The sequence below is a fragment of the Gavia stellata genome, chromosome 15, assembly GCF_030936135.1.
Source record: "Gavia stellata isolate bGavSte3 chromosome 15, bGavSte3.hap2, whole genome shotgun sequence".
NCBI classification, from domain to species: domain Eukaryota; kingdom Metazoa; phylum Chordata; class Aves; order Gaviiformes; family Gaviidae; genus Gavia; species Gavia stellata.
Window position 1 is genome coordinate 9,132,630 of NC_082608.1, and position 12,851 is coordinate 9,145,480.

The 12,851-nt window shown below is 43.3% G+C and overlaps 2 protein-coding genes across 6 annotated transcripts in view; one reads left to right on the forward strand and one right to left on the reverse strand.

The window, feature by feature from the left end:
* The window catches only part of MYLK3 (myosin light chain kinase 3), a 37,006-nt gene extending 32,104 nt beyond the window's left edge, over positions 1–4,902 (forward strand). For all 4 annotated transcript variants that reach the window (XM_059824664.1, XM_059824661.1, XM_059824662.1 and 1 more), the window contains 2 exons: positions 1,699–1,831; positions 2,840–4,902. In XM_059824664.1, the coding sequence (XP_059680647.1) occupies positions 1,699–1,831; positions 2,840–2,911 (205 nt within the window). In that variant the 3' untranslated portion in view covers positions 2,912–4,902. The remainder of the gene's footprint in view (positions 1–1,698; positions 1,832–2,839) is intronic.
* A 1,070-nt stretch (positions 4,903–5,972) lies between these two features.
* ORC6 (origin recognition complex subunit 6) lies at positions 5,973–12,712 on the reverse strand. Of its 2 annotated transcripts, none has more exons than XM_059824942.1 (7): positions 12,648–12,712; positions 11,822–11,951; positions 10,845–11,008; positions 9,652–9,741; positions 8,380–8,492; positions 7,024–7,095; positions 5,973–6,624 (listed from the first exon to the last, which is right to left on the reverse strand). In XM_059824942.1, exons 1-7 carry the CDS (start codon positions 12,710–12,712, stop codon positions 6,455–6,457), a joined length of 804 nt encoding a protein of 267 aa, XP_059680925.1. In that variant the 3' UTR covers positions 5,973–6,454. The 2 variants fall into 2 exon arrangements, with proteins under 2 accessions (XP_059680925.1, XP_059680924.1); XM_059824941.1 differs by having other exon boundaries at positions 7,024–7,098.
* Between the last annotated feature and the right edge of the window lie 139 nt (positions 12,713–12,851).

The following is a 12,851-nucleotide window of genomic DNA, read 5'->3' on the forward strand; positions in this document are numbered from 1 at the left end:
GCTCCTCGGTGATTCAAAACCCCCTATTTACAAGGAAAATGTCTGTGTACCTTGACTGAAAGAAGTTGCTTTTCACAGTAGCATCAATACAGGCAGAACAGAGGAAATCTGGAAGGATTTGCTGTGTAGGAATCTGTCTTTAGTATTCCCTCGCTGAGCAAAAGCTATTTCTATTGTTACTTTGGATTCTCACAAGCCCTGACACAAATTGCAAAAATGTCTCTTGAATGCCATGAAGGATAAATGGAAGCTGCAGCTGTGAAAATGTGCATTGTTCTCTTCTAAAGTGGTCTACATGCATTTGGTAGATATTAAGGAGCATTTGGGGCTTAACTCTGCATGTGGCTTCTTGGTCTTGGCTTCACTGAAATAAAACATAGAAAACAGGAGAGAATGAGGATGATATTGATGTCAGACCATGGCTATGAGGTTGGGTAATTGAGTAGAGAAATTTTTTCTCTTGCTGAGTAGTGATACAAAACTAATCAAAACAGGAAATGATGCATGCAGTAAACCAGATTGTGTGTTCAAGGGGAATTCAAAGGTGTGCTTAGAATATTAACAACTTCCAGATCATTACCTAAATCAGACAAATCAGTTCTAGTACTAATTAAATTTTGAACAATAAGTCATATGAAAAGCTAAAAATAAACTGAACTTTAGTATATTGCCAGTAGGAGACAACAAAGGGTTTTTTCTCAGACTGTGATGATGATTTGCTATGAGACTGTAAACTTTGCTTTTGGAGTCTTCCGTTTTTCTGTGCAATGGGAATAGGGACTCCAGAGGGACACTCTGCAAAGTCTGGCTAGAAGCTGTGAATGAAGTGACTATGCAAGAAAAGAGTGTTGTCAGTGAGATGCGAAGAGCAATAATAAGTTGACCCCGTTGTTCACAAGGTATATGGACAGCCTCCACTCCCCTGCAGACCAGGCACCTTTGCCGTGCTGGGACAGTAGGTCTGGCCTTGTGCAAGATCTGTACCTACCTCCCCTGACTACTGAAATCAGGCGCAAGCAGGCAGCAATCATCTCTTCATCATCTTCTCAGTGACAGCTCAGAAAAAGCTCAGGAGTTAGGCATAGGCTTTTGTTTTGAAAAAAGGCAAATTAAACTTTTTTCCTCAACACTTCTCCCTCAAGATTTCCTCTATTACCATATATTTCTCAAAGGCCTTCACATTTGGGCCCATTGTTGAATGTCAGGCTATAATGTATGCTTAGCTTGATCCAAGTTTGGGGTGAATAGGCAACTGTGCTTTTTAAATAGGAGGCACAGAATAAGCCTGCACTATCAGGACAGACAGGTAACACCACAAATATTATTCTTCTGTATGCACTGATTCTCTCAGCAAAGTTCTGTATTCACATAAAAATGATATATAAACTGATGAACCTGCACAGCTGCTTCTTCAAAGAAAAAAAACACACCCAAACCCTAAAAAGGCAAAATATAGTATTTATCCACAGCTCAGTCAGACCCACCAGCAGCTTTTCACACCACTGACCCTTACACTGGAGAGTGCAGGATGTCATTAGGATCCTATGCACTGGGATGGACAGCGTCTCAGGAAGCATCTCTGCTTGCGTTGAGGCAATTTAAGGCAGTTTCTTTATCAGTAATACTGAGGAGCACAGGGCACTGAGAAAATGGCGACGAGGGTAGCTGGATTTACATGGCAGATTTCCTCTCCCACAGCTGCCGGATGAGTGCAACACAGTGTCTGAAGCACGAGTGGTTAAACAATCTACCTGCCAAAGCCAAGAAGTCCAAGCTTCGCCTGAAGTCCCAGTTGTTGCTGCAGAGTTACATGGCTCACAGAAAATGGAAGGTAAATAGACGAAGTCTGGCAAATCTACTTCCCGAGGGAAGATCAGCTTAGCACAGGCAGAGCCATTCCCTCCTTTTTTGTATGTTGGCTCACTTTTGCCCACAGGCTTCTTTCTTGTAAATATGAGTTTGGGAAGTCTATTTTCAGTTTTAAGTTCTAGGTTTTTCCCCCTGCAGAATGATATTGCTTCTATTTTTAGCAAGTTCGTTTTCAATTTTTACTCCTTCTGATTGGTGTTTAGCAGTCTTACATTTTTTTTCTTTACAAGTTCAGAGACTTCAGATGCTACTTAGCTTATATTAAATGTTCTTCATATTGGAGAGATTTTTTTCCATTGACAACAGTTGCATTGTTCTGTTGTCACTATGGAGTAGAGATACAACATAAAGCAGTTTTGTGCCTCCCATTGCAGAGAGCAGAAGTGTGGGAGAGAGAAAAAATGAGGCTAAAATCCATCCAGAGAACACGACCTTTCTGATAACCCCATACTCCTTCAGAACTAAATTTTATATGAAGAAGTGATAGATAAGAATTTCTATTGGAGTGTCTATTGGATTGTAGATAATCGATCCTGAAAGGTGAACAGTGATCTTGGTACAAATAAGCCTGTGGAAATGTGAGGAAGACTCAGCGAGGACCATTTCCTTTTCTTTTGTCACTGGAGAGTTGTAATTCCTCACCAAGGAGTTAAACCAGAGGCTTACGCTTTTTCTACTCCTGCACTCCAGCAGTTTTGTCACAGACTTCTGCACTTGCATTTTTAAAAATACATAATCTAAAGATGTATCGCTACACAACTCGTAACAATGCTGCAGTTCACGGTACTAGCACCCTGTTCTGCAGTAATCAGTGGTTCCCCAATACAAATCTGTTCTGCACTGCAGTCCACACAAGGTGTGGGTCACTAGAGGTAAATGGATTTACCAAGAAGAAAAATCCATGTCAGCCACAGAAAAGGTCCTTTACCTCAGTTGCACTAACACTTGGACTTTTCTGTTTTGTTCACAGAAACATTTTTATGTGGTGGCTGCTGCTAACAGGCTGAAGAGATTTCAGAGTATGTCTGTCAAGCTTACATAAGCTTGCATGAACCATCTACCACTCTTGGAGGTGGAGATGAAGCCATGGAAGAAGGACTCAGTATCTTCAATAATTTCTACCCCTTTGTTTTATAACGTAAGGTTTTGGGTCTGTTGTCCTCAAATATTATGTGTGTTAGTGCGAAAGTTCCAGAAGTGTCTCGAGGAAGAGGCACTGGAATAATTTCTAAAAGGAGAAGCTACCTTGTTTGTTTTTACAAGTTTTTAGTTCTTGTACATAGTGATGAAAAAACATGGCTGTTATTGGGGCTGACTTCTTGCTGAAGGCTTTGATTCTGCAGAGTATTGTTGCTGTGTTTACACCAGAAAACACCTTGTCAGTTTTCTGGTTTCTTACACTAAGCGTGGGATCTCTAAAGACTTTCTTCATGACTGATGTCATCAGTTTTAGAGCGCTGCCACAACAGTAGCACAATTTTTTGCTCAGGTGTTTGTTACTTAGAACAAAAGATATCAGATATCCTTTTCCTTCTGTAATTTTTTCAAAAGGATTAATTTTTTTTCCCCAAACATGATGATGATTCAGTGCAACTACTCAGAGTTGAATGGTTTGGGTTTGTTGTTTTGTTTTGTTTTTTATTCTACTCTCCCCTTTAAAAAGTAGTCACTGCATAGTTAGGAAATATGAGGAATCCTGGTTTGAAGCAACTTAAGTCAGTCGGTCCATTGCTGCTTTTTCTTATGGTGAGGTGAATGGAGCTGAATTGATTTAACTTTTGCAAGGAGATAGGTGAAACTGCCACAAATAAAAATTGCTTAATGACTGTTGGTCTATGCAAAAACATCTCATGTTGTCCAGAAAAGATTTCCAGACATTGTTTTATGTATTTAAAACTCGTAACTGTTTCTCATTGGCTGTGACTGCAGCCCTTAATTTGGTAAGTTTTAGTTTGAGGATTTTTTCTCCTCTCTGACAATTTTAATGAAGTCTGAGGAGCTGATATTGTGTGATATGCAAAATAGGTTTTATTACTGTTCAGTGGCAAGGAAATGGCATGTTGCCAGACTCTGCCTTTAGCCCAGTTAGGAGGCTGAAGCCCTTTTCCCCCCCACTTTGCTCTTGAACATTAAACATTTTCTTCACAATACTAACTTCTTTTGGATTTTAAACGTTTTTCCTCATGTATAAAGAATTGGAGCCACTTACAATCTCTCAGCTAGAAGTATAACATTATTTATTAAACCTGTGGTTTCCTTTATTCCTGTTTGAGATTCTGCAAAACTCATTGTGAGCTGGATGGGCTCTTAGGGAAAAAAGAAACTAATACTACTAAAACTAGCTTTCCAGCAAAGGCATCAAACAAACCACTGTAAAGCTCCCTTTAACTTTAGGGACTTTCACATCCCTTGAATTAGCAAGAGTGTTGGTTGCTAATAAAGAGGTTTGTAAGACTGGTTTAACCTTGTCTAGTTATCTTTTCCACTCTAGTGCTTCTTACTTTGCATAGTCCTGAATTCTGGACTTCTGCAGCATTTCCAGAATTGAGACAGAGAAGAATTATTAAAATCAAGTGAAATAATCTTGATAATGTATCACCTTCTGTGAAGGCCCACTTCTGTTCACGTTTTCCTTCCACAGTGGTTCTGCATGCTAAATGTGGTTATATTAATTGGTCTGTATATTTCTGAATTAATACTAATAAATTCCATTGAAGTGGAACAAGCTTATTCCTTAATTTTGGTTTAACAAAACAAACCTGAAAGCATCTCTGAGTAGGTCGTAACAACAGAATGCTAATGTACTAGGTTGGATTCTCTCCCATCCTGAGGACCCTCTGCTACATATTAGATCGGACTTTAAATGGCAGACATTTTGTTACAGCTCTTGCTCAATGTGGGTTAATTATCCAGTATTTTCTCTGCACATCAGGCATTTGTTTGGAGTCCATTCCCCAATAGTTACTGTTACATTTCAGAACTCTCATCTGGAATGAAATTCTCTCTTGCTAATTAAAATAAAGTTGGCTTCAACTGATTTCCTTTTTTATGCATTGGGAAGAGAAGTGAAAGGAAAAGGGCCAGTAAGTTTTAATTTTCCAATTACTGTGTGCTTTTTCCTCTACTTTTGTAAGAGGGTAACACACGGATGCTCTCTGCTGTCTACGTATTTCCTCCCCATTTTCTACAAAGAGAGGGTGCATCTGGCCAGCAGGATTACTATTTCATTTCTAATAGAAAGAAATCCCTTTAGATTTGGCAGCCATCACATGGTTCTGCAGTACAGTGTAACCCAGCTCTGCAGCCTTATGGGATGTTTCATCATGTCCCGTGCATTTTGCTTTGGGGTCTACAAAAAGCTAAAAGGATGAACCACAGGTGCCCTGGGAGTCACTGGAACAGCAAGTATGACAAAAAGAACTGGCCCCATACACTGATACCTAAAGCAGTTAATGATACCGACTATTGTAATCCTGGTGCACAGTGTCACCCAGGTAAGCAGGGAGTCTGCACAGCAGTGAGGCATTTGGCAAGCCATTAAAATACTGTTGAGAAGAAGCTCAGGTGGGGGCAATGTTTCAAATCTAAATGGTCAAACATGAGATCATTTACCTTGCTTCATATGGATACTTGGAGTTTTCTTGGGCTGTTTTGAAATGAGCGTTGATGGAAGTTAACTTCTCTTTGCACATGCCAGGCAGAAAACATGCAAGAGAAATGCGCCAAAGAGTTGGATTGGTTTTATTATAGTTACACCAGCCCTGCACTGCTAAAAGTAATGATTTTCCTTCAAAAAGTAGTTAACACAGAGTGTAGTTTTGAGTAGCTGGGATGAAAGTGTAGGATGCAGAAGTTGCCTCTAAGAACTACAGGGCAGGGCACTCTCTCCTCTTCCCTAAGTTTATGATTGTGAGATGCAAAAAACCCTGTATTACCCAGACAAGATCATTCTCCCCTGCGTATCTTCCTTCTTAAACCACAGACATCTCCTGTATGTCTTATTTTGCGTTCTAAGGGTTTTATATATGACAAGTGCCAAGAACCTGATGTCATAATACAAAGCTTTTCCTTCCAGTATTTTTATTGTTTCTTGGAACATTTGGGACACCTCACAATCACAAGAGACTTTAGTCCCATACAGGTCATAAAAAATAAGTCAAATTCAGTGACTAAACAATATTTCTTCAACAGTTAAAAAAAAAAAAAAAAAATCAGTTTTAATTCCTCTGCTGGTTTTGCAGTTTAACAAGGCACTGTTAGTCCCATCCCTCTTTTTTCACTGACTACTTCCAGCCAGGGGCCTAAGGGCATATAACTTATTTACACTTAACACAGCATTAGAATGTTATCTGCTTCCTGCAGCAAGAGAATGAAGCTACTCAATCACCTGATGCCATAGCTGCTCAGCTACAAGCCAGGCAAGCAGTCAGGCTTCTTGTAAAATCACCTTGATTCTGCTGTTATTTACTAAAAATAACATTCTTAAATACTTAAAAACTAGCTAATAACCAAAATCAGCTAGCTACCAGACAGCCATCACTCATACACGACTGGAACTGTTGTTAGAACAGAGGGAGAGTTAAAATTACGAGCAAGCAGCAGTTGTATTACTAGGTGGCACTACAGAGACAGTACTCCTACTTGTCTCTTGTGCCTTAGCAGCGTTTTCCAGGATTTTCTTTTTCCATTCTTCATAGTCTTGCTTTGTTTCAGTCTTTGGCCGTTTACATGGCATCTCATCATCATCTTCAGATCCTATGAGAGAAGGAGAAAGTCCACGACAGGCCATCATGGGCACTATGTTGCTGGGAATAATCATGGCAGTGAGCAAATACAGAGACACAAGCACATGGTCTGTCACCGTGTTCTCTAATCCTGTGGTTTCCTGCTCCCCTCACCTGCTGCAACAGTCACCTCTTCACCTTTGTATCTGAATGGAACAGTTGTCCTTAATTATACTAGGACTACTCAGTTATAAACACTATTGTCCTTCTGTTAGGTTCTCTTTGTCCTTTCATTAGCCAGTGGTTTGCAGAGTGGAGTTAGCTGCTGTGAACTGAATATTATGGCATATTACACAACTGAAATATTAAGCAGCAATAAAGCTCAGAACTGCTCTGGTGAGATGATTTTTAGTTCACAAACACAACTTACCATCTTCCTTCTCACAGTGCTCCAGGCTGGTCTGTAAGCTTTCAGGTGTCTCTGTAGCCAGTGGAACATCATCTTCTAAAAAAAATAAGTTGCTTTACTTCTGAATGGTGTTTGGGCCCCCAGGGGTGGTGTTCTACATGCAATTCTTTGACACCAGTGCCACCTTCCAAAAGTATTGTCTTCCAGTCAGACCAGTTCCCTCGTCCAGACTGATACTCAAGCTGCACATGCAGAGGTGCCAGCACACTTCAAGGGTGGCACAGACTGGTTGGCTGCTTTAGCTAGCACTGCTGCTGCATTTGTAACCACAATGATCCACCATGTTCATGCCCCAAAAACATACTGCCTACCCTTCTTGATTACTCAGGCAGGATTATCTGTTACTTCTTCCCATCCTATCCCATTTCCACACTTTGTATTATAGATGCCCACAACATGCAGGGGGCTGTCCATGTATACAGATGCACACGCTTCCCTGAACTGATACAGAAACTCCTAGCTGCCTTTAGCTGCTTTAGTGGTGGGGTAAGGTTTTGGGTTTTTTATAGGGCACTGCACTGCAGGGAGGTCCATGCCTTAGGGAGACAGCAGCAGCTTTTGGTTTGGGTTCAGGCAGCACATTCCAGAAAACTTCTTGATATGAAACATAAAGACAGGGTGAAGCAGGGGTACTGTCAGTGGGAGAGTAAGAATAAAAGCCTAGGAAAGGAAAAAGGACGTAAGTAGGAAGGAACAGAGATATAAGACCAGGAAGGTGTCTATGGTATTTCAATCTTTCTCCTCCACAAAAAGGAGTGGAGAGCGCTGTAGGTTCAACAATGGATGAGAAAGATTCCTCATGTCTGCCCACTGTATGTGGAGGAATGGTGTCAGGTAATGACTGAATTACTACCAGAAGAGCAAGGCTTAGGCTTGTTAATCCTGCAGTGGGGGAAAGGAAAACTCAGAAGTCAGTCAAAGTAAGAGAGGTAGCAAGATGTTTATGTTAATTTGTGCGTCATGTTGCTGTGTTAACAGAATGCAGAAAGCAAGCAAGAAGAAGGAATCCAAGGTAGGTCAGGTAGTATGGGAGAAGCAGGGAATAAATTGCAGCAGCAGAGAATGTAAGGAGCAGCGAGCATTTGAGAAGAGAGGAAATTATTTATTTTTGGCCTTGCTGCATGCTAAGCTGTTGCGACTTCCCCAGAAACAGTGACTGGGAACTGGGCTGCAGGAAACGTTGGAATGGATGGGAAGGTTTGGCTGGAAAGGGACAGCTGAAAGTGATCAAAATGAAATCACCAGTGGAAAAGGATGGGGCATTGTGAGGCCAGGCAATGGGCATGCTGTCTTACAGGGATAAAACCAAAAACTTACTGCTGAGTTGCTGGCTCATCTTCTCCAGCTGATTGCACAGCCGATCAAATATTGCTTTTTTCACCCCAGATGTAGCCAGCATTTTAGTTTTGTCCACTTTTAGCTTCAAACGCCTACAAGAGAAAGTTAGGTTACCTATGTACAAAGCGACACTCCAGCAACTATCACTCAGGTGCGGTGACATTTACTGGACCAACACCGCCTGTGAGAATGAGGAAGGTAGGCCTGAGTTTTTGTCCTGTCTAATCCTTGTCTCACTCAGAAACAAATTTATTTTAAAAAAAATAGATCTCTACACTACTTAGTAAATACAGCTCAGGAATTGAAACTCAGGGTTAGTTCAAATTACATAAGGAAATTCTATTAGGAAAAGGTACTTTTCAGATTTTGAGGGAACCAGGACAAAATCCCACTACTGCAAAAAGCTGAATGGGACCCCTGTGTCAAGAGAACATTTGTCAGGAGCTGTGCAAATACACAGCACCTGAATTGCTTCATAAGATTGTTACAAGGCAATACTGAAAGGGAAGATATTTGCATGCAAGCAAATTCTTTCAAAGGGTTGGCTGAGTCAGGTGCTCCTGACACCTCTCTTCCAAGCTGATACAGGCCTACAGCTATCAGATACATCTCCCGAAGGTTAGAGCACGCTCAGGATGTGATGGTGTAGGGCTTAGGGCTTTTCCTTCTTCAGAATGGCTGCTTCTTGGTGCTCAGAAGTAAGCTATCAGCCATTCTTGCACCTTGAGCAGCATCTCACCAAAAGCCATGCCACTTTTTAATTTGTGCCCAGCTCAAATCTATCCTGACAACGGAAAAAAATTCCCACTAAATCTGAAAATGTTACTAAGGGATTATGTTATGCTGGTTAGGCTGAGAGGAAGGAGGGTGAAGTGCAAAACACTAACCGAAGTTTTTCAGCCACTGCCATGGATATGTCCTAATGGAACTACCCACAGCATCCGATTGCACACCAAGGAAAACAGGTTTCATTTATTTTAGGATAAGTAACTCAAGATCCTTTTCTGTATATTTGATAAAATCTTCTGCTTTCTCCTGAAGGCAAATGCAGTGTAGGTTGGAGACTTCACTGTAAGGAAACGCCTGGTTTGCTACAGCTGTCTCCGTTTCCAGGAGCAGGGCAGCAGGATGTGCTAAGTAAGACCCTTCAGACATACTGAACGAATCAGCTGCTTACATTGTAAGCGCTATTTCTGTTTGGTGTCTCACTAGGCATTTAAGCCCTTATAAGATCTCTCAAGCTATACTCACCTGCATGCAGTGAATAGAGCAGCTGTTATAAAAAGTGGTTTTGAGAAATCAAGGTCCATTTGCTGTGCTTCAGAGAGGCTGGATTCATACCTAAAGAACAACAGTAAGAGTGATAATTGCATAGTGCATTTGCCTCAAATGAAGCTATTGAAATTAATTTGTCACACAGTACTCAGCAGTTGAACAGGCCTCCTGTTGGATCACTTGGTCCTTCGTAACCGGTCAAGCAGAAACAGCTGCTACTGGCTGAGAAGAGCAAAAGAGACTAGGGAAAACAAGGGGATTGGGATTCCTCCTCTTTTTGAATTAAAGGTATTTTAAATTAGGGATCTGGATCAAGGCATGTCAGTAAAATCTATTTCTTGTGGTCCCCATCCACACACCACACTTTTATCTCTACATTACATCTAAAAGTTACAATGAGATGCTTTGCATAAATCCATCCTATAATACAGAGTAAAATTAAAGTTTCTTTGATTCCTCTAATATGTATATTACACAGATGAAGGCTTAAATATGGAAAATGACATGGTGGATGTGCAGCACTAAAGAATTTAATTTTTTGTTGTTGACCTGTCCCCGGGCTATTTTTTTTGTTTGTATTAAGCACTGACAAGCATACACAACCTTTGTTCACTGACCTAACAGCATTTGAACACCTGCTATCAGGGTGACAGCACTCCAGAGCAGAGCTCTTCAGTGATGGCTCTTGTTAAAGTAGACGTTACAGAGTGCAAAATTTTAGTTAAATCTGTTGAATCTCCATTGAAGTGTTCCACCTATTCTTTTAAAGGTATAGTAATGTGCATTTTAAGAGATCTGCTTCTGCAGGAGGGAGGATTTATTTCTAGTGCGCATCACTTGTGAACTGTGACATGATCAGCAGTTAAATGGAAGACAGTGTGATGCTATGGACAAATGCAGGGACTAAGAGTCCTGTATGTATTATGCTATTCCTAGTTGAAGAACTGGGACTCAGACAATGACTTACTGAGATTCGCAGACTAAGTCTTTCTAACATGTATTATAAAAAGTGGCCTAGATAAATGGCTGGATTGTCAGTGCTAAGAACTCACCTCACCACTCCAGTCAGTGGGAGATACCTGGCCCTTCCAACCATCAAGCTCTTTACACATCTAACAAACAAAGAATCTTACTAGTGGTTACCAGTCTGCTCACGAGAGCTTCCTCACCTCTGCAGTATTTTTGAAGCGGTGTTCACTGCCTCTGTGCAGCAGAATTGCACAGCCAAGTCTCGCATTCCCAGTCTGGGGTTCACCTCTAGCAAACACTCCAAAGACTTCATGGAGCTCTGATAGGTAGTCTTGTTCAAACCGGAGAGTTTAACAAAATAGCTCTTTCAAGAAGACAAAGATAAACCCGAAGAATTAGCAAGATTCCTTCCTGACGTCTTATTCAGGCAACCAAATAGATTAGGGAGAAACTACACAACATCATAAAATAAAGTTCAATTGCTATATTAAACAAATTTGTGCAATGAATGCTGTCAGAAAGATTAACCACCTAGGAATGCCATGTCTTTTAATGCAGTGTTATTTTTAGACAATTTCACTCGAAATGAGGTTTGTCTTTTCCATATAACATGACATGGCCCTTTTATCACAAGGTGGTTAAAAACAAAAGTAACCAAGATCTGGGTAACTTGAAGAGATGAGCAATACTTTCATGCTGCTCCTCATGGGGTCAGGTCCAATTAAATTCTCCTCCGTCTGTGAATGGACAATCACGAACATCTTGAACCAGACATTATTTTGGCAGCTCAGTGCCATTGACCTGGCAGGTTTGCAGATGCAGGTTTGCAGGTACCACTATAAAGAGGGATTCCTTGGAGCCACTGCTTCCCTCCCACAATAAACGGGACAGATCTTAAATGTAACATCCTTGCTAGTAGTTTGTTACTAAAAGAGCTGAAACTATAGCAAAGCAAGCTCAACTTGTGAAGTGACTATGACACTGATCTCAATTTGCCCTGTTTCAAACTCCAGGTAGTGAAAGCTGTAACACTGTGTCTAGCAGCACGCTACTGGGTCAAGGGTAATGTCAGTTCTTACTATCCCTTTCCTGCTCCCAACATACACTACACAGAACAATGACTTTAGTGGACTCACGGAGAAAGCACCAGCCAGCCAAGTCATACGCTGTATCTTACTTTGTCAACTGGTTGTTTCATGAAACTAGCTGCTAGGTCCAGGCACATCACAGCACCACTTGTCGCTGTCATTTGAGCCATTAATCCCGTGCACTTCACCTGGGACAGCCGCAGATACTCTTCGGCTTTTCTGCAAAACACCCAGCGTGCAAAGCCCTCGTTAACAAAACCGCAGTTACGAGACAGCAGGAACGGCGGGACAGGAACTGACCCAAGGTTTACCTCGTCCACCGCCCCGGCTGCAGCAGCGGCTGCAGCGCACGCGGAGGGAAAGGGGTGCACCAGTGCGGCACCGCCCCTTCTCCAACACCTGGCAGCAGGGGCTTTGCACTTCACAGCCTGCAAGGGCTGTTCCGTTAACCGCCTGTGCCTTAGGCTCTGTGCCTTGTTCGCATCGGCCAGAACCCAGGAAGGAACCGGATGGCCGGCCGGCAGCGCGGGGCGGCGGGGCAGGCCTCGGCTGCCGCGGCTGTGCCGGCAGAGCCAACCGGGCCGCGCGGCCCCCGGGAGGAGCCCGGGCAGGCCCGGCGGCCAAGCACGCTCAGGCGGCTGGAGGGGCGCGGGCCGGGCCAGCACAGCACGGCTGGACCCGCTTATCCGGACGGGAATAACGCTCCCGAGAGCGGGAGCAGTAACCAGGAGCGCTGCGTGCCCCGCGGCCCCCTCACAGCGCGAGGGGACGGCACCGGCTCCCGGCAGCTACGCCCCCCGCCCGCGACAACTGTCGGCGAAGGAAGACGCCGCTCTGGGGGCTCGACCGGAGCCGGGCCGCCCGAGGGGAAGCTGCCCCGCATTACCGTACGCCCCGCCGGGCGGCCCGCGGTACCTGATGACGCCGGGCTCGGTGAGGCCCAGCCGGGCGGCGAAGCGCCGCACCGCGCCCCGCTCCATGCGGCCGCCCAACCGCCGCCGCTCCCGCCCGGACTCTCTGCAGCGCGCGGCGCCCCAGCGCGCAGCCAGGTTCGGCAGTGGACTGGCCGGCCCCGCCGCCAATCACCGCCCTCTACGCCAATCGACCTGGAGCAGGCCA